The following is a 26279-nucleotide window of genomic DNA, read 5'->3' as shown; positions in this document are numbered from 1 at the left end:
AGATCAGGAAACCTTCTTTGAAATGGCTCATGCATTAGTATGCCACTCTTATACCCTGTTACTCCTGAAACATTAATTGTCACCACCTCTGAAAATGTAGCAATAAAAAGTTTGTTTGATTCCATTGTTTTAATAAGATAAGGCCTTTTTCCTTTCATTTAGGAATCATGTCTGTGCCTTATTTACTATTGGCAATAGTTCCACTACAAATTCATATGAAATTGGACAGTTTAGTCACTGTGCATGTCTTAAGCTTCTCCTCTTTGAAGCTGTGAAACAGGACAGTAATCCACATCAGAAGAGGAACTGAAGTCACTGGTCTGAAAAGCTTTAACACTGGGGGTGGGGTGGGTGGTGGAAGTGTTTGTACATGATCTCTGAAGAGGATTTTCTTGTGGGTAACTGTGAAACTGCTGGTACTGGCATCTTTGGAAAAAACACATGCAGTTAAGTACTGGCATCTAAACACTGATACCCTTAACTCTTACTGGATTTTTCTGAAAACCTGAAGTTTTGTAGTGCCCTTAAAATTTTTGGTGACGTCCAGAATTCCATCAGTATAAAATGAAGACTATGAGTAACAGATCACTCAACTCTTCCCAAAATGCTAAGCCAAACCCCAACATTCATCTTTGAATTAGCCATTAAAGGCTGCTCACAGCTGAAGCTGATATTAACACCTTGATAAAGAAAAGAGTCTGGTAAGGGGTGAAATTTGTTTTAGTATTTGATGGTCCAGTGGCAAATGAAACTGTCCTTTAAGATCAAAGCCACCCACTAACCAGCACTGACAAGCCTACCACTAAACTATGTCTGCTAACTGTCCATAGTGCCACATCTACACATCCTCTAAATACCTTCAGAGTTGGTGACCCGACAACTTCCCTTTACTGTGCCGGTGCCTGACAAGCCTTTCAGTGAAGAAAATTACCCTAATACCCAATCTAAATCTCTCCTAACACAACTGTCCTCTTGTCCTATTGCTCATTATCCAGCAGAAGAGGCCAACTCCCACCTGGCCACAATCTGCTTTCAGGTAGCTATAGAGAATGTTAAGTTACCCCCAGGCTCCTTTTCTCCAGGCTAAGCAACTCCAGCTTCCCTCAACTGCTCCTCCTAAGACTTATGCTCCACACCTTTCACCAGCTCCATTGCCCTCCTCTGGACACCCTCTAGAACCTCAATGTCCTGCTCAAACTGAGGGCCCAAAACTGAACACAGGATTTTAGCTGCAGCCTTGCCAGCACAAAGTAAAGAGGGATAGTCACTGCCCTGCTCCTGCTGGCCACACTATTCCCCATACAGGCCAGGCAGCCCTTGGTCTCCTTGGCCACCTGGGCACACACTGGCTCATGTTCAGCCACTGTCAATCAGCACCCCCAGGTCCTTCTCCACCAGCAGCTTTCCAGCCACTCTGCCCCAGCCTGCAGCACTGCCTGGGGTTGTGTAACCCAAGGGCAGGACTCAGCACTTGGCCTTGTTGAACCTCACCCAACTGGCCCCAACCCACTGATGCAGCCTGTCCAGATCCCTCTGCAGAGCCTTCCTGCCCTCCAGCACATCAACACTCCTGCCCAACTTGGTGTTGTCTGCCAAGTGGTCTTGTCCAGATCATTGATAAGGATATTAAATAGAACCAGCCCCAGTACTGAGCCCTGGAGAACATCACTTCCGACCACCTGGATGTAATTCCATTCACCATCTTTTGGTGGTGGAATGTAATTCCATTCACCATTCCTCTGAGTCTGGACATATAGCCAATTTTTTTCTCAGCAGTGAACCTGTCCAAGCCATGGAGGTCAGTTTTTCCAGAAGAAGGCTTTGCTGAAGTCCAGGTAGACAACATCCACAGCCTTTCCCTCCTCCACTGAGCAAGCCACTTTGTCACAGGAAATCATGTTACTCAAGCAGGACCTGCTTTTCATAAAGCCATACTGACTTGTGCCTCTTCTCCTGGTTGTCCTGCATGTACCACATAAAGATGCTCAAGATGAGCTGCTCCATAACCTTTCCTGGCACTGAGATCAGGCTGAAATGCCTGTAGTTTCCCACATCCTGCTTCCAGCCCTTGTAGATGGGCATCACAGGTGCTTAGATCCAGCCAACTGGGACCTCCCTGGTTGGCCAGCACTGCTCATCATAAATGACTGCAAGTGGCTTGGCAAGCTCTTCTGACGGGCCCCTTGGCACCCCTGGGTGGATTCCATCAGTCCCATAGACAACTTGTGCATGTCTGAGCGGTGCAGCAGGTCACTGACCATTCCCCTACCTCCACTGAGATGGCTGTGGTGCTGCACACACCAGCACAGGGACATTTCAAATGCGCTCCAGTGTACTCAGCACACTGGGGTGGAGCTTGAAGGGCCTTGCTAGCACACAAACCCTTAAACACTGGCATGCTGCCCTCAAGCTGATCTCCAGCAAGTCTGGTTTTATCCCTTCCTCCCTACATCTAGTTTAGATAATCTCTCTTCACGAGCCCTGCTAACTCCTCAGCAAAGATCTTTTTCCCCCTTTGGGAAAAGTGTAGCCCATCTGCAGCAGGCCTGCTGTTATGTAGACCAAGCCATGATCAAAAACCCCTAAATTCTGCTGGTGATGCCAGTCTCAGAAACAGTTACTGATGTGCCAGCTCTTCCTGCATTTTCCTACACCTCTCCCTGCAACTGGAAGGATAGAGGAGAAGATTACTTATGCTTCTGATCCCTTAACAAGTCCTTCCAAGGCCCTGAAGTCTCTTGTGACTTCAACCGCTGCCTTCCTGAAAAATCAGTTACAGGTAACAATCCCAAGGGTAAGATGTGATCTTGTCGTATTTTTAACCTGGCCCCAGTTCTAAGAAAACAAAGTGAAGAGAGACTGATTTTTGGAGTTTGTTATCAGTACTTAAGGAAAACTAGTATCAATACTCTTTTGGCTTTTCCCCTGGAAAATTTCTTCTAATTCAGAGGTTGAGAGTTTCACAACACATTTTATAATAGTTTCCAATAGTCTAGTTGACAGACATGATTACTCCAGACAGGTGAACTTCACAAAGAGAGTATATTTCATTAAAATATTTTATCAAAGTGAAAGGAAATCTATTGAAGAGCTATATATAAATATAAAGATAATATAACTACATTGCCTTTGACTCAAAAAATTTCTTGCTATAGATTCTGGGAAGCTGGTAAAATTGTGGGCAACTTGTATGTTTACCCTTTTCTTAAAGATCTTCTTTAAATTACTTCCTTTAAGTATCTCTCAGAAGTTAAGACACTGGCCTGAACAAAGCACTTGTCTAGTACAGCTCAATATTCCTAACAGGAACATTCTATAATCCAATTAAGAACTTAGATACATCACTAGTTTTTTTTAAAGACTTGGAAGTATTAGGTCGTTCATAATCAAGAGAAAACAGAGAAAATATCACTAGACAATACAATAATATAAGGACACTTTAAAACAAATGCTTCCTCTATCACTTGTACTCACATGACAGAGCCATCTACAAATGAAATGGTAAGACTGTAAGGCAGGTAACTTCCTGAGATACCAAAAGATCATCTGGAAATCAGGATTAGCACTGATGACATTCATATGCAAATAAAGTAAGTGAAATCTTTTCCTGACACTATTGCTTGCATGACAGGCATTAACATTTTTCGTTGTGTAGTCAATATATGCATTAAAATCCTCTCCATGCTCCAGAAGAGAGTTCTCTATCTGTGCACACATTATCATTTAGACTCCCTCTCTCAGATGCACACCTCTCACACTGTAAAGGGAAAGCAAAGACAAAGGGCTAATAGGTACCTTTTGTTAACATTACAGAAAGTCCAAAACAAAAGGAGTTAAGAGAACAATCAACTGTTATTACCAAATACCTTGAGATGTGTTGCCCTCTTAAAGGCCTTATTGCAGATGTGGCAAACGTGTATTCGCTCCTTGCCGTGAACCTCTTTGCAGTGGTGTGTCAGCATAGTGACAGAATAAAAGGTTTGGCTACACTCAAAACACTGGTGCCCACGAGTTTCTTTTTCTGCTTGACTGCTTTTAGCCACATTAGGGGAAACTTCTGTCACCTGTAACAATTTACAATTACACCATCAGGTAATTTCATAAGCACAACATCAACTTTACAGATACAGAAGAATCCTAAGTACAGTAACAAAGAAAGCAACAAATGAAGTCACCATCTACCTCTCCCATTTCTCCTATTTCAGAGGTTGCCCTATCAAGCTGTTTGAAAACATTCATTCCACCTTCAAGACAACAATTCTGAGCCACTTTTTCTAATACCAAAACTGTATTCCTTATGCAGGAGCTTCTACTGTGATTCAAAGGCATAAGAAGTTGCAAAGACTTTATGCTGCACCATCACTGAAACAACTTGAATACAGAAAGAGAATGGAAAAAGCATACCAATAGGTGTTTTTTTTCCCCCACAGCTCCAAAATTTATCTATTATCTAAATACCAACTTACTGGGAAATTTTTGGAGCTGTCTGTGTTGAGCGCATGATTATGTGATTTGTAGAAAGAAACACATTATTAATTACATTTCTTTTTCGAGTGCGTGTATATATATATCCAAAAGTAGTTTTTAATTCAAAACATAAACCAGAATCTGGGTGACTAGGAAGTCACAGAGAACCTCTTCCCAATACTCTTGCTTGGGAATGACATCAGCCTTTATGACTCAAGATAAAAAGAAATTATTCCAGTATTTTGATTAAATAAAAGTCCTTTAATACAAAAGATAAAGGAATGTATTGTATCTACCTGATATGTTATTTCATCAGAGTTTGCAGGTGCTGAATGGGGTGTATGGCTCACCAGTATGACTTGCTGTGATCCTGATCCACTTTGGCTAGCAAGACTGGAATCTGTGAGTATAGCAGGGAACTGTTGACCCTGTCAGAGAAGAGGGGAGCACAAAAAAAAAAAACAAACAAACAAACAAAAAAAGAGTAACTATATTTTAAAAAGCTGTATTTTAACAGCTAACTGTAATAATTTAAGTTTTCACACATAAACAGTACTTTTTTCTTTAGGAAGAAACATTTCAGAATCCTACCTGAACAAGTGCAACTGTTTTCCCTCCTTTTCTCTTTTAAATTTACATCTAACCATTTAAGGGTAACAACAGCTGTAAAGTTGTAAGACTAGATCCAGACTAGATTTTTATCAGCCTTGCATGAAATACTGTATGTTTTAGCCTTCTGCTGCCTTTCTTTAACCCTTGTATTCTGCTCTCCTGCATGGTCTTCCCACAGTATCTTCCTTTATTTAAATCTCTTGATTAAACATACTTCCAAATCGCATGAAATCACGAAACAAAATCAGTAATTAGGATATATGATTATTAATATCTTACTACTTCAATTCCTACACTACTTTCAATGACTTTTCAATTTCTCCAGGAAACACAGTTCTTTCACATACTACCTGCCTATTCACCATGATTTCTTGCACAGAAATTGTGTTTGTATAGCTATTATTATTATTCCATGTTTCAATTTTATTTATGCTTGTCTTAACAGGAGGCACAGGATCTCATAAATAAACAGCAACACTGCTAAATGTAATCACTTAAATTATTACAAAGCCTGAAATGAAACCATGTTCTGGTTTGTTACTTTGTGATCCCAAAAACCACAAACACATCATAAGAATTATTTAAGAAATCTTCTCTTCCCTTCCCCACAGCAAAACTGCAGAGTGAGGCATGTAACTTTGCTTCACCAGTATCAATCACAGCACATCCAAGATAAACAGTATTTCACTTGTATACATTTACACACTTTAACTCACGTCAAAAAGTAAATAAAAAATAAAAAAAAATCTACATTGAAATGTCAACCACACAACTCATTTTCACTTGGTAGTCTTTTAATATTGTTTTTTTATCTCCCCACTCTGTAGATTCTATTTGCTGATACATCTTTGGCTCTTGATGACACCACAAAATTCTTAAGTTATGCTATAAATGAAACTAACAGCAAGGTTATGACAGTCCATACAGCACCATTTTTAGGAAATTTCTTATAATGCATTTGCTATTAAAGATGGTCAATTAAATCCTGTCCTGTTACTTGCTGTGAAAAGAACTGTCACAGCTGTTGTACAACTCTCCCATTCACAAGTTGGAAAAGAAAAATTTGCCACATTAAATAATATATTTAGGAGTACTATGCTGTATTACTGAGTAGTGATAATGAAGTACATAGTCTAACACCAAAAACTGATCTCAAACCATGTTTGAAACAGTAGAACCTATCTGTTAATTTAAAAAAACAAACAACCTTGCAAAATTTATCTGCACTTCTGTTCAAACAGTTCATATCTCTAGATGCCATACACACACGATTAGCAAAGAGAAGCACAATTAACTAAACTTTCAAATATTATATATTTACAGGACAAAATTATTTTCTAAACAAAATCTCCAATTCCTGCTCTGTAAGAGAGAAACATAAATTTATTTGTCAGTTCAGAAAAGCATTACCTGTGAAGTGATATTAAGTGTAACTGCATCAAGACCACCTGACAACATTCCCTGAGTGTCAGCAAGGGTCAAAGTGACACTACCATCTCCTCCAACTCCTGATGAAGACATCACCAGATTCTGTGCAGAAACTGCAGACTGAGATATGGGTGCTGCTGGAGGAAGGTTTGTTCCCCCTGTTGTATTAAGTTCTGGAACACAGGCAAAATGGTAAGAAAAAAAAACCAAACCGTTACATGCATAAACACTAAACTGCAAATTTATTTTAAGGGAATTTAGTAATTTCTGTTTCTCATTGCTGGGATTTTCTATTGTGAAATCAACAAAATTGGTTAAACAGCTAATCAAGAACCTAAAGTTGTCAGTCAGATGATAAAATTAGAAAAATTACATTTAAATGTATCTTGATGAACAAATACAGTATTGCACTCACAAGTGGCAATGTGCGTATACCAACATATATAGGCAGAAATTCATACATATACTTAAAATATCAAAATTTGAGTACTGGAGCAATTTTGACATTTTATCAGTTCTGCAGCAAAGGCACCAGTTTATTGATATAGTTCTTCAATACTCCTCTAACTGCCTCAAAGTACTAATTTAAGATGTCTTCTAGTTTTTGCTTTTTCTTACAGTGTGGAATAAAGTTCATTTAAATTGACATAACAATTTAAAGCTTGTGAGAAAACACACAAAACACTCAAAGTTCCTGAATCACGATGTGCAAGATGATACCATTTCATTCTAGTATTTATTTTTTAAACAAAATATTATTTTCAATTAGAAAAATTGTTGTGTGCATACCTGGAGCATTTAGTGAAGGGCCCTGAGAAAGAAGCTGATCATTGCTTATAGTTAATGTAGCACCTGTAGTCTGACTGCTGATGGTTGGTGCTGTCAGCCTTAAGCCAGTGTTCAGATCAGTGCTTCCAGAATTATGCTGAATAAGATCTTGGCCTGAATAGAAGTAAGTCCTATTGTAACTGGAATTGTCTCAGCATTATTCTGCTACTGTTCTTAGAACTAACCGATCATAAAATAACAGAAGTAGAAAATACAACCCAAACATAAAATTAACTTCTATACATGCAGATTTTTATGCAGCGGTTTGACAAGATTTTAATACAGATGTGATTATGGAAATCCAGATACTAACATGTACAGAAACACCCGAGACTAGTAATATTTAGATAAATAAGGATTTTACTTATCTAGATTCAAAGCACTTAACTTGATCAATCTACAAAAATCCAGCTGTTAACTGAGGCTATAAATAAAACAGTGAATCAATCTAATGTGTTCTCAAAGAAAACACATTTGGGTTTCAAATATAAGAAAAATACGCTATGGGAAGACTGGACTGTGAAAATCCTCACATGCTACTGTATAGGTACTTTGCAAAATAGAAATCTGATCTCATTAAAGATTTTTAAAAACACAAACCAGATATTGTAAGAGTGATTTCTTGAGGACTTCCTGATGAGGTCGCAGTAGTAGAACCTGAAGCATGAGCTAGAACTTGACTCAAACTGGAATTATTTATGGTCAACATGATCTCATGTTGTCCATTTGTAGATGACACCATACCCTGTGAAGTCATGACTTGAGTAATGTCTTGTGCACCTAAATGAAAGTGGTAGAACAAAAAAAATATTCCATAAATATAGTTTGGTGGAATTTTTGACGTAACTTTTTAGAGCAATTTATACATTCTTTTTGGAGCTACTATAAACAATGCAGCCGAGGGGAGATGCTAGAACTGGCAGTATAAATTTTTTTCACATTCAGTTTATTCCTGTTAATATTTTCAGAATGAAGATTTTGTATTTTGCTCAAAACAAGGAAAGTTCTTAAGTATTTTCATTATATAGAATCATAGAATGGCCATAGAATGAACCTCCACTTCACCAAGCTGCTCAAAACCCCATTCAACTTGGCCTTGAACACTTCCAGGGATGGGACATCCACAACTTCTATGGGCAGCCTGTGTTTCAGTGCCTCAGCACCTTCACAGTAAAGAATTTCTTCCAAATATCTAATCTAAACCTACTCTCTAACTCACCTTATAAAAAAAACTGTATTAATAAAAGGTAAGACAAAGTGGTAAAATTTGCTGAAGATGCTTAAGCGTGAACTGCAAGTTTATTTTATTAAAATGAGGTGCTTAGTAGGAGTGGGGGGAGGCAGGGGGGTGACATTTTCTCACTGTGAGTAATACCATGAGTAAAATTAAGAAATTGAAGGCACAATAAAACTACTGACAGTGCTTACCATTAGCGCTGGTTGTCAGCACAGACTCCTGCTCAGACAGGGACCCTATTGTCATGTTAGCAGATGATGTTACTGTGGGTTGCAAAGACAAGCCTGATATGGGCTGAATAACCACATTAGCTGGCACTGCATTTTCTGTTGCCTGCAGGGAAGGATTCTGTGGAGTCATGGTGGGATCTCCAGTCAGCTGCTGAGTAAGTAAATTACTCTGCTGTAGTGTCTGCTGTAGGATACTTGGATCAATCTGAAAAACAAATTTTCAGCAGTCAATCTGAAGTTAACAAACTGGGTTAAATCAATATTCTTAACATAAGTCCAGAATAAATATTCACTGCACAGAACATATAAATGGTATCGAAAATGTTGGTATTGAAAAATAATTAATGATTTAAAATTTAAATTTAGTTTTTGTCTGTATATAGCCAGTCTCTAAAGTGACTATGTAGCCAGTCTATTCGGGTTCACTTTCCCTCCCTTCCTTCAGCAAAATGTTAGGGAAATCATGATCAGTTACATACCAGCATGCCTGGCCCCAGATAAACACACTGCTGGTATTCTGTACTGTCCTATTAGTGTATGTAATGTTTATTACTACTGTCTCCAAGCCTTTGAAAGTGAAAAGGCATGGAGCAGTGAGAAGATTGATACCAGAAATTATTTAATTCTTCAGCTCCTAGGGGTCATTAGGGTCTCATTTCACTAGCCAACGGCTGTTCTCTATACTTAGAGATAAGACATTTTCTTCTTCAGAAATATTTAGCAGCTGAGAAAAACAAAATGAAAATGTCTTCATTTTATGCTAAAAAAACAGAGGGACTATGAGTAACTCAGTGCAACTCTGCAGATGTTCCTTCCCTGACCTTGGGGTTGTACCTGGTGACCTCCAGAGGGCTCTTCCATACATCAACAATCCTGTGCAACTCATCAAACACAACCAAGCTCAAGAAAATAATTGTTTCACACATCTTAAGAACTTTTAAATGCAATCATCTCACCTCTTTCTGTTGTTCCTTTTACAAGCTCAATGGGGATTTAAACTGTGAATTCAACCATTAAAAGCTTGCAAAGTAACACAGTGCCTTATGTTTAGAAAAGAATACTCTGTGCAATATTTGGGGTTTGTTTCGAGGGGTGGGTAGGTGCCTTTTGGGGGTTGGGTGGGAACTGAAAGTACTTTTGAAGTTAAAGACAAAATGCGATTAAAAGGAAAAAAAAAGTATTTTAAAGCAATCTGTCAAAATCCCCAAGAGAAAAAAACCTGAAAAAATGAAAATGAAAGAAACCAAACCAGAAAAATATCCCATTGTGCAGCTATTTTTAAGTCTTCTAACATTGTACAAGTGATACAATATGTAACGAACTCACTCAACTCAAGGGAACTCTTCCAGAATTATGCAGGCTCCTTAAACTTTGATCAGCCCCCAGAGTGACTCTATAGAACTAAAAGCAAGGAACAGGAAGCAACTTACCTGTAATGTTATGTTGTTAATACCAGTGGCATCTATTCCAGAAATCTGAACATTTTGTCCAACCAGATTAGCAGCAAGTTGTAACTGTATTCCTTCAAGAGTGGCCAAGCTACCATCTGTCAAGGACACAGTTAAGTCACCTCCAGCTACCAAAGAAAACAGTTATATTGTAATGTTTTTATTTACCATTACTGACTACCTCTTTCAGCGTGCTTATTTTTATAAATTAAATCAATATAAAAGCTACATACACACACATTTATGACAAAAAAGACAATTTAAAGTGTATAATTTGAAGTAATTTGATTGCCTGTTTTAAAGCTTCATAAATTCCATGTGATCTAAGGATTGCTATTTAGGCACTAGCTAGTGGCTTACATAACAAGAATCATTCCAGAGTAGCATTAGAATCTGGAGAAATTTGGTTTAGATTTGCTTGGAGAGTGTGCTGCACCTAAACAAAGCAGTACACACAGAGGATTTTTACATTCTGACTCTGAGCATACACACAAAAATTACTCCCACATTTTGCACAGCAGAGACACAGTCAAGTATCAAACTGTCAAAGCTCATCCTCCTTCAATGCATTATTAGGATGCTAATGCATACTAAGGTGCATTAGCAATTGAAATCCAGAAGTCTTTAGAACTTAAAAAGGTTCCAATTTCAGAAGTTGAACAGACCATCTCTACAAAAGTCTTGAGAGAATATATGGAAAAAGTCATCTTGGGTTTGACGCACTTTCTTCTCCAAACACCTTGAGTATGATCAACCAGTTTTCTTTGGCTGCTGATGCTTCAAAACCACCAATCCCTTCCCTTTTCAGAATTCTTCAGTATAATAAATCTGGTCTACAATGCACCCAAAAATACCTGCTCTGGCCAAAACCCACACTACCAGTCTCAATTTAAGAAGGCCTTTTTCTGGGACATCTGAACAAGCTAAACACTCCTCCTTATTCTGTTCAAAAATCCAAGCAAACATCAATCGATTTTTTATCACAAGCGTATCACTAACTGTGACTGCCAAATAACATCAGTATCTTCTGAACACCAACAACTTGTTCATTCTGGAGAACAGTTTAGGTCAAATCAGATAAGCTGGAATGGCCACAGTTAAATATGAGACTAGTATAATACTCTGAATTTGTAAGCATACCTGCAAAATAATAAGCACGTACTGAAAAAAATGCCAAAGCACATAAAATCAAAGTCTCACTTTTGGAAAAGACAGTCCAAGATGCACAATTTAAGTAGTACATTTAAGAGTACCATGGCACATCTCCAGAATAACACTATTCTGCTCTTAAAATGGTCCCTGTCCCAAGTTTACCTGAGCACTTACACAAACATTGGGTCAGTGAGCACTTATACAAAAAATACCTGGAAAAAAATTAGAAATTAGCAAGGATCATTCTCCAAAGGTCACTTTTTTGCAACATGAAGCATGTTGGATATTCTGTGCTGGCTGGCCACAATGAATGGCCTGTGGAACATTTAATGTGCTAATGCAGCTGTAGTCACTGCCAATTGGTGAGACTTCATATCCATGGCACTTTTTGTGTTGCTAAAGAGCTTTCTTTCTTTGTGTTGAGGTTGAGGGTCTATTGGTCAGTTTTCTTTTGGGGTGTGTGTGTGGTTTTTTTTTTTATTTTGGAGAAATAGCTACACATGTACAGCAGAGGATTTGCACTTGAAAGACACTCTACATTATTCACGGCCAGGGTAGACAAACAGTAACTGTTTTGCTTCCTTTTTAAATAAAACCAACAAAGTATTACCACCAAGAATACAAGTACTCCAGCTATTTGTTATCTGCATTTTCTTCCTCTCTGCAGTGCAATACCATAGCAGAATTAAAGAGACTTTTAGGTGAACTGCATGTATTTTTCCTTCATTCTTAAATAAGTAAACTTCTATTGATGTCACCACTGTGCATCAAACCATGAATTCAGTACACTTCTTACTTGTTTGGCAAGCATTGTTTGGCCAAACTTTCTGAACTCTAATAGAATGCAAATGCCATAACTTGATCTCCATACTACCACCACCATCCCATCCATTTTTACCTGATACTGAAGCAGGCAGGATAGCCTGGCCCACAAGTCCTTGTTGAAGTAAATTTTGATCAAACTGACTCGTCAAAACAGAGTTATTCATGATGAACACATTAGGGTCTGTTGAGGATGAATTAAGAAGACTGACTGGTTGTAATCCCTCAGTTGAAGTCCGGGCAACAGGCTTTCTAACTTTCTTTGCATCTGGTTTGTAATGACACTGAATGTGGGTTTTTCTGCGCCCCGAAGTACGGAACCGCAAATCACAGTGTGGGCATTTGAAGGGCTTTGCTCCCGTATGCAGGCGCATGTGGACTTTTAGACTGCCTTTTGTAGAAAAAGAATTACTGCACACGTGACAACAGAAGAGCTTCTGGCCTAGAAAAGTTTAAAAACCAGAAAGATAAGTGATTAAATCTCTAAAAAGGCTAAATAATACCTGGCTAAATAATACATTTAACAAACCCCATAAAAGATTTTAAACTAATTTGAACAGAATAAATTTGCAATAGTTGGACTTCATCATTTGGCTGCTTTTCAAATGAATTAAGGTTCTCAATGAAGGGCATATTAACTTTTTCCTTTCACTAGAACTCCATATGCTTTTAAAGCTTTCACGCAGACTCGTATTTGGTCACCTTCATGCCTATGGCATCCTCTTCATCTCATCTTCCTGACTAATCCAGTTGTTTCAACTACACAGCTCATGAACTGGAAAATTAAAAGTTTCATCTTGACCTCTTCAGCATTTGGCTCCTACTTAGCCACTCATTTCCTTTTTAATTCCAGCAGCTTTACTCTTCTGTTTCAATGCTGCCTCAACTAATCAGTATTAATGGATTACAAGTAGGAAATTATTAAAATTGAGTGAGATAGAATTCTAAAACAAAATATCAATCCCACAAGGTAATCCAGAAGTACAGAAATCTGGTCTATGCATATACAGACCTCTTTGTCTCTCCTTTCAGAGTGTGTAACATCTGAAAAATATCCTGGCTCTCAAACGGAATTTTTAATGTACTAGAAGTAACAGCAAACTACAGAATTTATTCCTTTAACTATACGCACAGCTGTACAATTCACAAAAAGCATCTGGCAGAAAACATGCCATTACAGCTGAAAACCTGCTATAACTCCTGAAATTCCCAGGCCTTCCAGCACAATATTGCTTCCTAGCTAAACAAGGGAAAGAAACTAATGCATTTGGTAAGGAAATCACAAGAGCAATATGTGCCTATGATTCCTGCTATTGAGTTCCAGTTTCAATTTACACATAAGAATCTCTCATTAATTTCCTGAGTTACAATTCAACCTACTTAAAATTACAAAACCCTGGTATGCTGTAGTCACTTCTTGTTCAACAAAACTAAGTAAACCTATGACAATGTTCTGTTTCAAAAAATGGAGAAGAAAGAGCCAATAAAATGAACCAGTAACATAATGGGAATCTGAGCTGCAGCAAAGTCATCTACAACATTCACAGTGCCACAGAGGAAGCCAACCAGCAGTCTTTTCCATTAAACAAAAAAATCTCCACCCATAGGGAGAAAGAGAGGTGGAAAAATAAGAGAGAGAGAGAGAAGAAAACCAACCAAAAAAAAGCAGAACAAACAGAACATCTGAAGTCCTGTTATTTAAATATGCAATAAGATTATGACCCGACTCTTTGGCATTTTGTGTCAATACTAGGAATCTGAAAAGAAAAATGAAAGACAGTTGAACTATGTTTTCAGTAGTTTAGTAATTTCAAGTTAGCATCCACAAGGGAAACTCTGAGGGAAGATGATCACAAATTCGGATGAAAAGTCATCAAGGAATAGCAAACACTAAATCGACACTGCTTCCAAATACAGCAAAAAAATACAGTGTTTTAAGCCACTGACATGCCATACTACTGGCTACACAGCTAACACGTTAACAAGAACTGTTATGTAATCAGGAAACTGGAAAGGCAATGAAGACAGAAATGCAATAGTGTGTGACTTCAGTTATCCCACTTTATGCTACATCAGGATGCAGGAGCTCAGTGTTCAAAGAACCATACACCTCACTGAGAAACTTCCAATCTTTCAGTAAAGCCCCAAACTAATTCTTTGGATCATTGCTGATTACAGATGGTATCAGGTAGGCTCCAATCCAGGCACCTCTCATTTACAGGTGAGGAACAAACCAAGTTGCTGTTCAAACAGAACTATTTTAGGGGAGTTATTAATACTGTAAAAATTTTTCTATTGTTCATTTAAATAAATTATGTATGTCTCAATATAAAAACCAATGAACTATTAAATGTAGGTATTACCCATGGATTAAGACAGCATTCCAGAAAGCAATCCAGGCTCAAATGCAGAAAATTGCACATTAGCTAAACTTCATCCAGCTTAAGATGGCCCAAGTATAAAAGAACATGGAAAAAAACTCCCATAAGATAAAATGAATTACAATAGGGAAAAGGTGATGCAGCTTTGGCAGTGAAAATTACACCTCACAAATTTGTGAGCACTCTCTGAAGAAGATCAGATTTCCACTGCATCTGGATTTTTGGCATTTATTTATTTTATTTATTTATTTTTTTATTATTTATTTATTTTGGTTTTATACAAAGAGACCTTAATAAAAATGCTGTCACAGGATGAAAGGACAGAGTCTTTTCATGAACAAAAGAAAAAAGCTCTAAGACAGAACACAAATAGCTTATGTGGACAATTTTCACAAGGCTGGAAGTCAGCAGAAGCATTCTTGAACATCTGAGCAAGGACTCAAACTGCAAAATTGTACTATATGTAATATGAATGAGAGAATGAATAGCAGGTTGGGAAAGTCTATTTAAGGATGTTAAAATAATAATTTACGAAGTTCCATCATATATCGTCAAAAAGTCTGAACAACCATACAGAGCTTAAAAGTAATGGAGAAACAATTTCTCTTTCTTTCCTCAGACAAAAAATTAGTGGGCTTAGGAACAAAATTATCAAGATGGCAAACTGAAGATCAAATGAATCCAGGAACTTACTACTACTGACTGTACTCAAGGCCATTCCTTTTTACCCAGTTTTTCTGCATTAAGAAAACAACTGGATAAAACTAATGTAAAATATTCCCATTAAAGCTAGCAAGCAAAGAGATGCAACCTCTTATTTAGACACCCACAATTTGTAAACTGCTTGAACCTCGAGGTACCTGACACAATCCTTGCTTGGTTCCTTTCACTATCCTTACTATCTGCTAGTATCTGTCCTGATCTACAACAATTTCATGTAACGTGAGTACTATTGCCTACTAAACAACAATAGAAAGTACAAATACTGCAAAATGAAGAGGGAGCTTCCATGAGCAAAATAATCATGCATTACAGGATTAAAAGCTTTCCATCTTGTTTTTCTTTTATTTTTGAAAAGAGATAATAATGAAACCTAATGAAACTGCAGACAGTTTTAGAAATTAATTAGCTAAGGACTGGATTTATTACACAAGTTCAATGGTAAGAAGAAAACAAGTATGGAAGACTTAAAAGGGTTTTTTTAATTAGCAGAAAATTGGAATTGAAAAATACTACTATTAAAATCAGACCTCTCTCAGGAATACAAAAACCTACTCTAAAAATTTAAGTATTACAGATACTAGGTTTTCATTCAACTTGCAAGACTCAAACAGCTCAATACTCAAAATTTTTATACTCTTATTTTCCAGTTCATATAGCAGCATCAACATTAATATTTATAGGGTTTTTTTTTTCTCTAAATCAATTTCATAAAATTCCCTCAACTCCACCTTCTTACTCAAGAAAATCATTTATCATTGAAATGCTACAGAAGATTTGACACTAACATATTCAGGATACTTACATACACAGTTTTTGCATGAGCTAAGACCATGCTTTAACGGCCTACTAATAGAGAAGGCTGTAATAACATTGTTCATTCAGAACATTCAGATGTGATTCATTTGATGGTGTCAGAAGTACCAGATTTCCCCTAGCACAGCCATCCACACTTGCAAATACCACATCACAGTGAAACACAGCATTTCTTGCAAAGTCTGTACTTAAACAGCTGGTCAAGAAAGCAAACACCTTCTAACAAAGACATGCAAAACTGACCTGTGTGTGTTTTAACATGACAATCCAGAGTGGATTTTACAGTGAAACTCTTCCCACATTCATCGCACTTATACGGCTTCTCTCCGGTATGGATACGAACATGCCTAATAATTCCAGGATATATATATAAGTGAATTTCTACTTTTATGTCAGTTGGTACAAATATTTATCTTCTATCTTATTAGTTTTAGAATTAATTAAATACTTATATTAGCATTACTCTAGGCAGAACAAGAAGATTTAAGTGTTTGCATTTTTTCAATAGATTTTTACATGTTTTTATACGCAAGTATTAGAAAAACAAGAAACAATTTATTCTAAAACTCCCTAATAATAATTTTAATACTGCAGGAAGATAAATATGAAAAAGCTGTATTAGTCATACTCAGAATATGTAGCATATTGACACATTTTTAAACCACTGAAAAAGAAAAATTTATGTAAATATTGAAGTCAAACTTCAACATGGGCATAAAGAGTTATATGAAACTCCTATTGCTAAAGTTTCTGGTGAACTATTCAGCAAATTAAAAACATACGAAAATCTTTCCTTTCCTCACCTGACTAAATCACTGGGTTTTTTAAAGCTTTTGGGACAATAACTGCAACAGTTGGCATATTTGGGCTCTGCTTCCAGCTCTGCTTGCTTATCTTTGATTTCACTAATTCTGTCTTTCTCTGCAGCTGACTGAACAAGAACTTTTTCTGAAACAGTAGCACTTTCTTGAGGCCTAATCTTTGCCAGTTCTGCTGTCTCTTCTTCTGTGAAAGTTATGACACCAGGGCGAGATTTTCTGGAAGTCCTTTCAGAGCCTTCATCTTCATCTTCAACACATGCAACTATTGAGTAAAAAAACCAAACAAAAAATCAAACCAAAACAAAAAAAAAAAAAAGCGCTGGATTTATGATTCTTATTTTTGTAATAACTAACACAGGTTAAGTAATACAGGACAAAAAAATCATCTATTTTAGTGACATAGCAAAGTAGCTATATCACATACAGTACCTTTAATGTGCTGGACAGATCCTGGAAAACTAATTTTTTTAAACAATTCAGATAACAGCAATTTCAGGAGCTCTGAACAGCAGACATTATCCATGCTGGAAGGCTATTTTTTACCATTACTATTACAGCATTCATGTAATCCACCAAAACATCTGTATTTCTTATGTAGTAAGGACTGTAAAAGTAAAAATGAAATCATTTACCTCCCCCTCCTGTATCTGTAGCTGCTGCTACAGCTGAGGAGACTGCCTGATGTTTTTTCATATGTTTTTTGCAGTGAACAGTTGTTCGAAAGCTTTCATCACAGAATGGGCACTTGTAAGGCTTCATGCTCATGTGAGTTGCCATGTGCCTGGTAAGGCTGCCATTAGTTGTGAAGGAAGTATTGCAAATGCTACAGCTGAATGCTTTAACTCCTTAAAGTAACAGAAACAAATAAGTAGCATGCTATTTGTTTAAGTTTACTTACACAGGACATTTACAAAACCCAAACATGGGTTAAGCTAATACAGAGCTGGTATACTCCGTTTACCTGTATGAGTTTTCTCATGTGACTTAAGAACTCCCGAGGAAACAAAACCACGGCCACAGAGTTGGCATTTATAAGGTTTCTCACCAGTATGTGATCGTACATGCTGTTTCAAATGGCTGGATTTCTTAAAACCCTTGTTGCAATATTCACACCTATTAGGAGAAAATAGTTTTCATTAGTTTTATGTAATTATTAGCCATAAAAGATTTGGGAAATTCTGTTACAAAGAGAAAAGTGTAACATACCTATATGAACGCCTACTTTGATCTTCATTATCCTCAAGAAAATGAGGCCGTTGGGTGTGCAATTCAAGTTCTTCCTGTGGTGACTGATCTTGTATCAAGCGAGTGGTCTAAAAATCAAAGACTCAAGTGAATTTCAGTAACACAATATTTATATATAGTCTCACAAATAGGCAAAAAAAAAAAAACAAACCAGCATTTACACTCAGCAAGTAATTAAATTTATGCTTTCATACATTTTGACAGGAAATTGAGAGTGCAATATAATACTTCATTCTTCCATAGTGAGAAGGAAAGCATCAAAATGCTCAGCTACTGAACTGGAATAAACAGACAACATAGTGCATCTGAATCTCCACAAAAATATATCTAAATTGTCTAGATTTTCTAGTGTTTGAGGAGTTAAATTTAAAACTAGAGCAGTCATTTTAAACACTGAGTAAGCAGCAAAACACAGTGTTGCTGACAGACTTCACTACTTTCTAAACATTCCTGTAAGTAAAAACAACAGAACAATCCTTGAGAACAGAGTATGTTTCAAGATTTGAAGCCAAGGAAATTCTGAAGCCTGTAGGCTGAAATGACTCAAACTCTTCCAGATCCTAAAACCCACATAAGTTCTCTGACAACATTTGCATTTTGCAAACAAGCTTGAAGGGACAGTAACTCAGAGATCATCATGGTAAATACATTACAGCAGCTTGTCTTCATGCTAGATACTTCTACTGTCATAAAAAGTTGCATTTAAATTGTATTTTTAGCAATTGAGCCCTTTTACAAATTTAACCAAATGAGAACCATGCAAAAACATCATACACTTCAATATGAAAGCTCCATCAATGATCACTGCAGATTTGTAATGCTTTTTTTTTTTTCTTGATAACATGTCTATAGAAATGTAATAATTGAATTTCGCAACATTACATCCACTCCTTAAACTCACAATCCAATATGACAGTATTCTTTAAGTCTAGGGCATCAAAACATACACCACCTTTTCAAAAACTGTAGTCAAGGCATTTATCTTCTCTTCACCTTTCTATTTTCCAGTTGTTAAACATAAGCAATCTAGAGAAGAAATTCTCAAACTTTTCTGACTTCTTGTTTTATCTATTGCCAATTAAATGGTGCAAGAAAGTCACGACTGAGCACAGAACAATTAATCCTCCCTTCAAGTGGTACTTACTACATTAATAGTCTCTGTATTTGGAACCTGAAGAAGGGCTGGTGGATGATAACTCGTTGAAAGAGCCTGAGATTCAAGTGTGCTTGAATCCTGCAGCTGTTGTACAGCTGGAAATTGAGTCTGTTGATTGTAGCTGTCATTCACAGTAAAACCTGACAGAAATTAAACAGTCATAAACCTGTAAAAGACACTGATTTGGACTTTGAATAGCACCACACTTTTCTGAAGACTACCTTCAAAAGAGAATAAGTAGCATTACCATATAGTAATAGTTGTACTTTTCACTGCTGGGCATCAAAACACACACATTTCTGTCATCTATGTAATAGGCATAACAGGGTTACTTACCATTAGCTGGAATTCTATTGGAAAATCTCCTCCACAGAAAAACACTGTTTGAAGTTTCTTCAGGTGCCACAATTACCTTAGAGCCATTGAAATTTTGAATTTCTTGTATGTAAGCATGCATGTGTCAAACAGGTTGACCCATCTCCCTTTATCCACGTTGGTACCACGCTCCCTTAACTACACTGGAAGCCGATCACAAGGATGCAAAGCTCAGTGGGGAGGATGGCGGGTGAGTGGAGGAGATGACCCAATAGGAGAACTCCAGTTTCTGATAAAGTAACCCCATTTTCTCCTACTTTGGATCTCCTCCACATATTCCCACTCTTTAGATAATAGTAAAGTAGAGCCTCTCAAAGGCAAACTGCAAAGTAGAAAATAAACACATTTTTATTCACATTTCCAGTATAAAATCCTGAAATTTTTGTTTGGTTTTGTTCTCCTGAAATAGCAGATCTTAATAATCTCTTTTTCTAAATGAATGAATGAAATGATTGCACCAATGATTGGGAGCCAGGGAAATACAGCTCATATTGCAGTGTTTTTTAATGCTACTAGAAATGACCTTTTAAGTCTTAATACTTTTAAGTCTTAATACTTCTAGTATTAAAAAATAACCCACAATGTCGTGTGGAAAAAAATTAAACCACAGGTATCAGTAATTAAATTATGGGCAATGATTTCAGTACTTCTGTGCAGTTTGCCTTTAGTGGACAAAAAGGGTGAAGATTATGAAAACAGGGTAGAAACAAACCCACATCAGATGATCACAGCATCAAAGGCCAAAAAGCAATGCTTATAGAATGTTTTTGAGCAACAGTAAAACAAAAACCTGGATGTGCTGAATTTAAGCAGAAATTTTTTCCAAAATACACTTTCCACAGCAGAAGAATATTGTAATCAGTAGGGAATAAAACCCCTATTTGTATGCTATTGCTTCCATCATAGAATGAAAACCCACAAATGTAAATAAATCTTGAAAGCATTATTAATCAGGTCATAACTAGTCACCAAACCTAATGCTGAAATTTGTATAATATTTTCTCTCCTAGAAATACCACAAGAGTACAAGAAAAAAAGATGTTAAAGCTGGACTTTGCACCTCAATTATCCTTATGAAATGACAAAAATGTAGCCTGAAGAAAGCAATGAAAAGTTCTGCAGTGATAAGAGGGTTTCTAATTTCTCATTCTCAAATAAATTTTAGAAGTATCTTTATAGAAAAATGACATTCCCACTACATCAGATGAGAATACAAAAAAACAAGACAAAAGAAACTGAAGAAAAGTGATGTTACTTGCATGCCCTACATCAAAAAAAAACTCAACTATTAAATATACTGCATAAAAACTTGAAACTTCTTTCCTAATCAGTAGGCAAATTTTACTAGCTAGGAAGGAAAAAAAAGTTACTGTGCTATGACCTACTTAATTTCACAATATTTAAATAAATTGTTGACATCCTGAAAAATTTCCCAGGATCATGCAACAAAATTCTCAGGAAGAGAAGATCTGAATGAAGAGGTATTTGAAGACAAACTGAAGAAAGAAATGCTACTTCTAAAAGTAGTTTTGGAATAAATAGAACCAAAGCTGTAACAAGAAGAGACATAATGCATCTGCATTTTGCTCAATTCCTAGCATAAGGGTCAACTTTCCCTCAAAATTTAAAAAATATCTCACAGTTTTGAGCATTCTGAAAGGCATTTGCTAGCACCATTCTATTTTTACAGAATAGCACTAAAAAAAAAAAAAAAACCCAATCACCAAATACCAGAACCCAGACACTCAGTCTGAGAAAGGAATTTCACAACATTTATTTTCTGCTAATTTTCATCTCTGTATGTTGTTTCCCAGAAGCTTTTGACAATCTTAAAAAAACCAGAGAATATCTTAAGCTCTGTATAATAAGGGGAGCCTCTACAAAGTCCTCTAAACTTGGAATTGAATTTTCTGTTCTTCAGTACAAGTAATAATTTGTGTTGCTTGGGGGTTTTTCAGTTTTAGAACATTATCCAACCTATTATCTCCTATATTAGCAAAACAGCGAAAAACAGAATACTCTGGAAATCATTTTACTCATAGAAAGATGTATCTTGCTGTGAGAATGAGAAAACAACAGAATGACAGTTACATATGTATTATGTAACAGTATGATCCAATATTTAATTTAGTAGAAATTTCACAGCTCTGTTAAATTCTAACATTATAAACATCAACATGAACATGTGCATCTCAGCAGGGATCAGTGACTAACAATTACATGTTCTGCAGGTTTGCTTCTTAGGCAAAGGCAACCAGCTGAACAGTATTTGCAGTCAGCAAATACATGTAAACAGTTACTGAAAGATCAGAATTCTAAGCCCTGAGACTGCAGACCAGCTTCTTAGGAAAGCAAGTAGCATTCTGGTGGCAAGATTTGTATTTGATATTTGCATTTGGACTTCCGGTTTTTCAAGATCATCTGCCTATCACCACTATTTGAACTATCATTCAACCATGCTTACAGGGACACTTTCAAGGAAGTAAAGGTGATATAGTTTATATGAAAACACATAACTCAAAGACAATTTCAGATAAAAGATGCATCTGTTTGTTCTGACTTCACTTAAAAGTCTTCAAATGAAGATGCCTGAACACACTACAAAGAACCTAAGCCTTCAAATCTAGCTCAAATGAATCATAGATTATGGTACTGTAGCACCCTCATAGGATCTGCACTCCTTTAGAGATCTGAACATATGAGAAAGATAATCTATCTGAACAAACAAGAAATTCAATAGAAGTATTACGAACAAACCTGAAAGAAGAAACAAGGTTCTGCCTGGTCTATGCAGACCTAGAAATTAGCCTTATCTGTCTAAAATGCAAAGTTGAGGTTTTTGCCTTAAAAAAGGAAAATCAAAAAACCAAAGATTTTTTTAAAACTCCTACGCTGTTTTATTAAAACACTGAAACTAAATATTTTAACAAGAATACAGCCTATAATATTAAGAATAAAAAAGACAGCATTTGAAGCTTGAATGTTCTGCCTAGCTGATAGGAAAAAGAAATTAGGAGCATGAAGCACAGATGCAGACATAGGGAGAGGGTCGACCAATTTAACGCATGCATCCGCGCAAATGCTTACCTACCTGAAATTCAAAAATTTTGAAGGGCTCCAGGATCTTCAAGGAAACTTCAAAGAGTTGGGAATCTGTGGATGAGATTCCAAGTAGAATAGGAAACATCTTATACAAATGAGCCTTTAAAATGACCACACTACACATGTTGTTTCTCTGAACCAATTTTACAACATACTGATGATCAATCTAGATTTCTGATAATGAAAGAATTGTTTTGTGGGTTCTAGGAGTGTTTCTCCTCCCCAAGAAATCACTTGATATTTATATAATGCAGAAGATACACATACACAGAAACTGAAGTTTAAATAAGATAACAAGAGTTACTTAGTGGCTTTATAAATTTTAAGGAGTCATTAAAAAAAACAAACAAAAAAACACCACCACCAGTCTTCAGAATAATGTAGAACAAAAGGCTACTTCTTTTCTCCATTGTGTCTTCTCATTCATTTGAAAAACTGTAAAAGTCAACCAATGAAAATAATAGTATTTCAAGAGGATCTAGATCAATCTTGTTTAATAAAGGTGGAGACTTTGATTTTCTTTTCTTTACATGTAAAGCAGCATAACCTAGAGAATTAAAATCAGCAAATGATACCATTTTTTCACAGTCTGATGTACGTACCACAGTCAGTTAAGTTTTTACAAATGATGCTATACAATTAAAAGGGAATTAAACTAGGAATAGAGAAGTTTGTGCAGACAGAATACCAATTACTGGTTATCAGCTACATGAAGTTACTTCCTAGAGTCAGAAACAAGCAGATCAAGGGATAAGCCAGTGATGGATGTTTCCAAAACAAAACAAATGAAAACCACTTGAACATTCCCCGTCTCAGCAGCAGCCCCTCTGCCACAAAACCCAAAACAACCACCAATAAAACCCCAAAACAAGATCAGTAGCTTCATATTATGTAACAATTCAAGAAGTCCAGCTGTGAAAAGCATAGAAGACAGTAACTTCTTCACTATTTGCAGGTTACACATGCCTAGACGTTTCTCTGTATCTTAGGGGAAAAAATAGTTTCCAAGTGCTTAGAATCTCTTAAGTTTGCTAGTTTCATTGCTCAATAAAATATAAAAAGAAACTGCTGCAGATAGGTGAAAGTATGATTTTTACGTGACTGTATTTTGCACTGTCTTTTCCCAAAATGAATCCCAATAGCTACTCACTCAAATCTTAAGACTGTGTTTCTGATCATCTCAGGTTATGAGTACGTATACTGAGGGAGAAACTTGTGCAAACTGCCTACTGCCACAGCAATTTCAAACACCATCAAGGAAAGAATATTATATGCTTGACTATAAAACCCATACTATAATGACTACACATTGGCTCATAAAAGCAAAAAAAAAATTAAGTATTCATAATATTCTACCAAGTATAGCTTCAGAATGGCAATTTTTTTCCAAGTTCTCTGCACTGCAGTTACTCTGACTGCAGATGCCCACTTTGGAAATGTTTTATCATAGCTATGCTGTAAAGCCAGATTTATAATACTTTTTACCTCCTTAACTAATTACTAACCTTGTGATAAGCTCTGTTGATCAAATGGTGGCTGTGTTATAGTCTGTTGTTCAAACTGAGTGATGTTTTCCTGTAAAGCATGCTGAGATGTCACAAATCTGTCTGAAATTGGGAAAGGAAGGAGAGAGGAAAGAGGGAAAGAAAAGGGGGAAATATCAAGAAAAAGAAGATGTAATTACGTGTATATTTCAGTTGTTTCAAAACCCCCATATTTTACAGTCATCCAAAGTTTTGCATTACAAATCAACTAAACTATAATTAGCTGAACAGGTATTTAAATTTTTGTTTATAATACATTTTATTTATATTCCTCTGTTGTACTTGATAACCCAATGAACCATAAGAAAGAGCAAAGAAGCAAAACCAAAATATTTTGTTCCACTATTACAAATAAAGTAAGAACATGGAACATTCACCTCAAACCGCAGGTATTATGTTCTAAGTAGACTATAAAACTGTGCTTTTTAATAATAAGAGAACTGACATGGTAAGGTTTTGTGGACAGATTATTTTTCTCTGTATTTGTTTAACAGTTTTGCTTGCTACAACAAAAGGGTGCAAATCCTAATCTTTTTATATTTTAACCTAAACACCAGTGAATGAAACTGTACTATATACTTTAAGTATTCAGTAAGTAGCCTTTACTCCACGTATTTTTGTAGTTCCTGTCAAGAAAGAATTATTTGAGAACTTGTAAACTTACCTCATTATAAACTTTATCATATTTCAAATACTCACCCTCATCTTGCTCTAAAGGCTGATCAGCCAATTCTTGTTCTAATGCTGCTTCTTCTGTGCCTACTACTGGCTGCTGGTCTAACTCTAAGATAGCCTGCTGATCCGTTGCAACAGTTTCAGACTGCTGCAGCTCATCACTTTGTATCTCCACCTGCATTTGTGTAGAAACGTGGATGCCCTGCTGATGTACTGTAGAATCATCTATTGAAGAAGACTGCTGATTCTGCTGAAGTTGCTGTGCAAGTTCATATCTACAAAGTAAGGTAAAAAAGTCTTTATGGTTTCAGTTAGACATATATCCTATTTAGAGGAACATTTTTTTATTTTTACTATACAATGCAATTTGCTATACCTGCAAAGGTACCTAAGGTTTGCTACTCATAAATAAAAATCCTTATTCAAACATACACAGTTGCTACAGAGCAAAGCTGCCTTTCCAAGAATCTTTAAGGAATGGCTGCTGAGATACATTAAAAGATTACACAAAAATTGCAAGCATACCTGTGAGTCTTCATGTGCTTTTTACAGTTGAGTGAAGTTTTGAATGTTTTTTGACAGTAGGGACACATATACGGTCGAAGGTCATTATGGATCCCCATGTGTCGCCTGAGGCTACCACCAGTAGTGAAGGCCCCGTTGCACACAACACACTTGAAAGCTTTCAATCCAGTGTGTGTTCTAATATGTGCTTTCAGAACTCCAGCTGACACAAAACCTCTTCCACACTGAGAGCATTTAAATGGCTTTTCACCTGTATGAGACCTTAAGAGAAAAGAGAAGTTAAAATAGATACAACAGCTTGATTTATAAAGTTATTAAAGGACTCGATTTTAAAATTAGCAAAATAAATCAAGCTAAGGTGACAGCTGTATAGGATGGAAGAGGCTTCATTTAAGAAAAGCCAGAAACTGAACTTTATTAAGTTACAAAAAATCTATCAGGGCTAAAAACTGTCCAATCTCCTTTTCTGATCATACTTTGTCTCCATCACAATACTTGGGTATAATTTTTCCATTCCAGATGGTGTAGTAGTTCTTCAGACTAGCAAATTATCACTCACATATATTTTCCCCAATTCAGCTAAAACACTGCCCACAGAAGTTTGGAGAAAAAGACATGGCTCTCCTTGTATGTACTACCACTACACTTAACAACAAAACTCTTGGGAAAAGAACTGTGTCTCTCCTGAGTAACTC

At 36.4% G+C, this 26279-nt stretch overlaps 1 protein-coding gene across 4 annotated transcripts in view; it reads right to left on the bottom strand.

The window, feature by feature from the left end:
- ZNF236 (zinc finger protein 236) overlaps nucleotides 1-26279 on the bottom strand; it is a 72344-nt gene that overhangs the window by 5882 nt on the left and 40183 nt on the right. For 2 of the 4 annotated variants that reach the window (XM_056484693.1, XM_056484695.1), the window contains exons 14-30: nucleotides 25585-25845; nucleotides 25084-25334; nucleotides 24346-24447; nucleotides 19352-19503; nucleotides 18169-18275; nucleotides 17924-18075; nucleotides 17595-17807; nucleotides 16945-17224; nucleotides 16385-16488; nucleotides 12301-12666; nucleotides 10233-10378; nucleotides 8764-9007; nucleotides 7936-8115; nucleotides 7297-7449; nucleotides 6490-6680; nucleotides 4764-4895; nucleotides 3867-4064 (exon numbers count right to left, since the gene is read on the bottom strand). In XM_056484693.1, coding sequence (XP_056340668.1) covers nucleotides 3867-4064; nucleotides 4764-4895; nucleotides 6490-6680; nucleotides 7297-7449; nucleotides 7936-8115; nucleotides 8764-9007; nucleotides 10233-10378; nucleotides 12301-12666; nucleotides 16385-16488; nucleotides 16945-17224; nucleotides 17595-17807; nucleotides 17924-18075; nucleotides 18169-18275; nucleotides 19352-19503; nucleotides 24346-24447; nucleotides 25084-25334; nucleotides 25585-25845 — 3232 coding nt within the window. The remainder of the gene's footprint in view (nucleotides 1-3866; nucleotides 4065-4763; nucleotides 4896-6489; nucleotides 6681-7296; nucleotides 7450-7935; nucleotides 8116-8763; nucleotides 9008-10232; nucleotides 10379-12300; nucleotides 12667-16384; nucleotides 16489-16944; nucleotides 17225-17594; nucleotides 17808-17923; nucleotides 18076-18168; nucleotides 18276-19351; nucleotides 19504-24345; nucleotides 24448-25083; nucleotides 25335-25584; nucleotides 25846-26279) is intronic. The other 2 variants (XM_056484694.1, XM_056484696.1) reach the window with 2 other exon arrangements.

Source organism: Oenanthe melanoleuca, chromosome 2 (genome assembly GCF_029582105.1).
Source record: "Oenanthe melanoleuca isolate GR-GAL-2019-014 chromosome 2, OMel1.0, whole genome shotgun sequence".
Taxonomy (NCBI): Eukaryota; Metazoa; Chordata; class Aves; order Passeriformes; family Muscicapidae; genus Oenanthe; species Oenanthe melanoleuca.
Note: the sequence above shows the minus strand (reverse complement) of the source record. Positions and strands in the feature narration are given on the sequence as shown.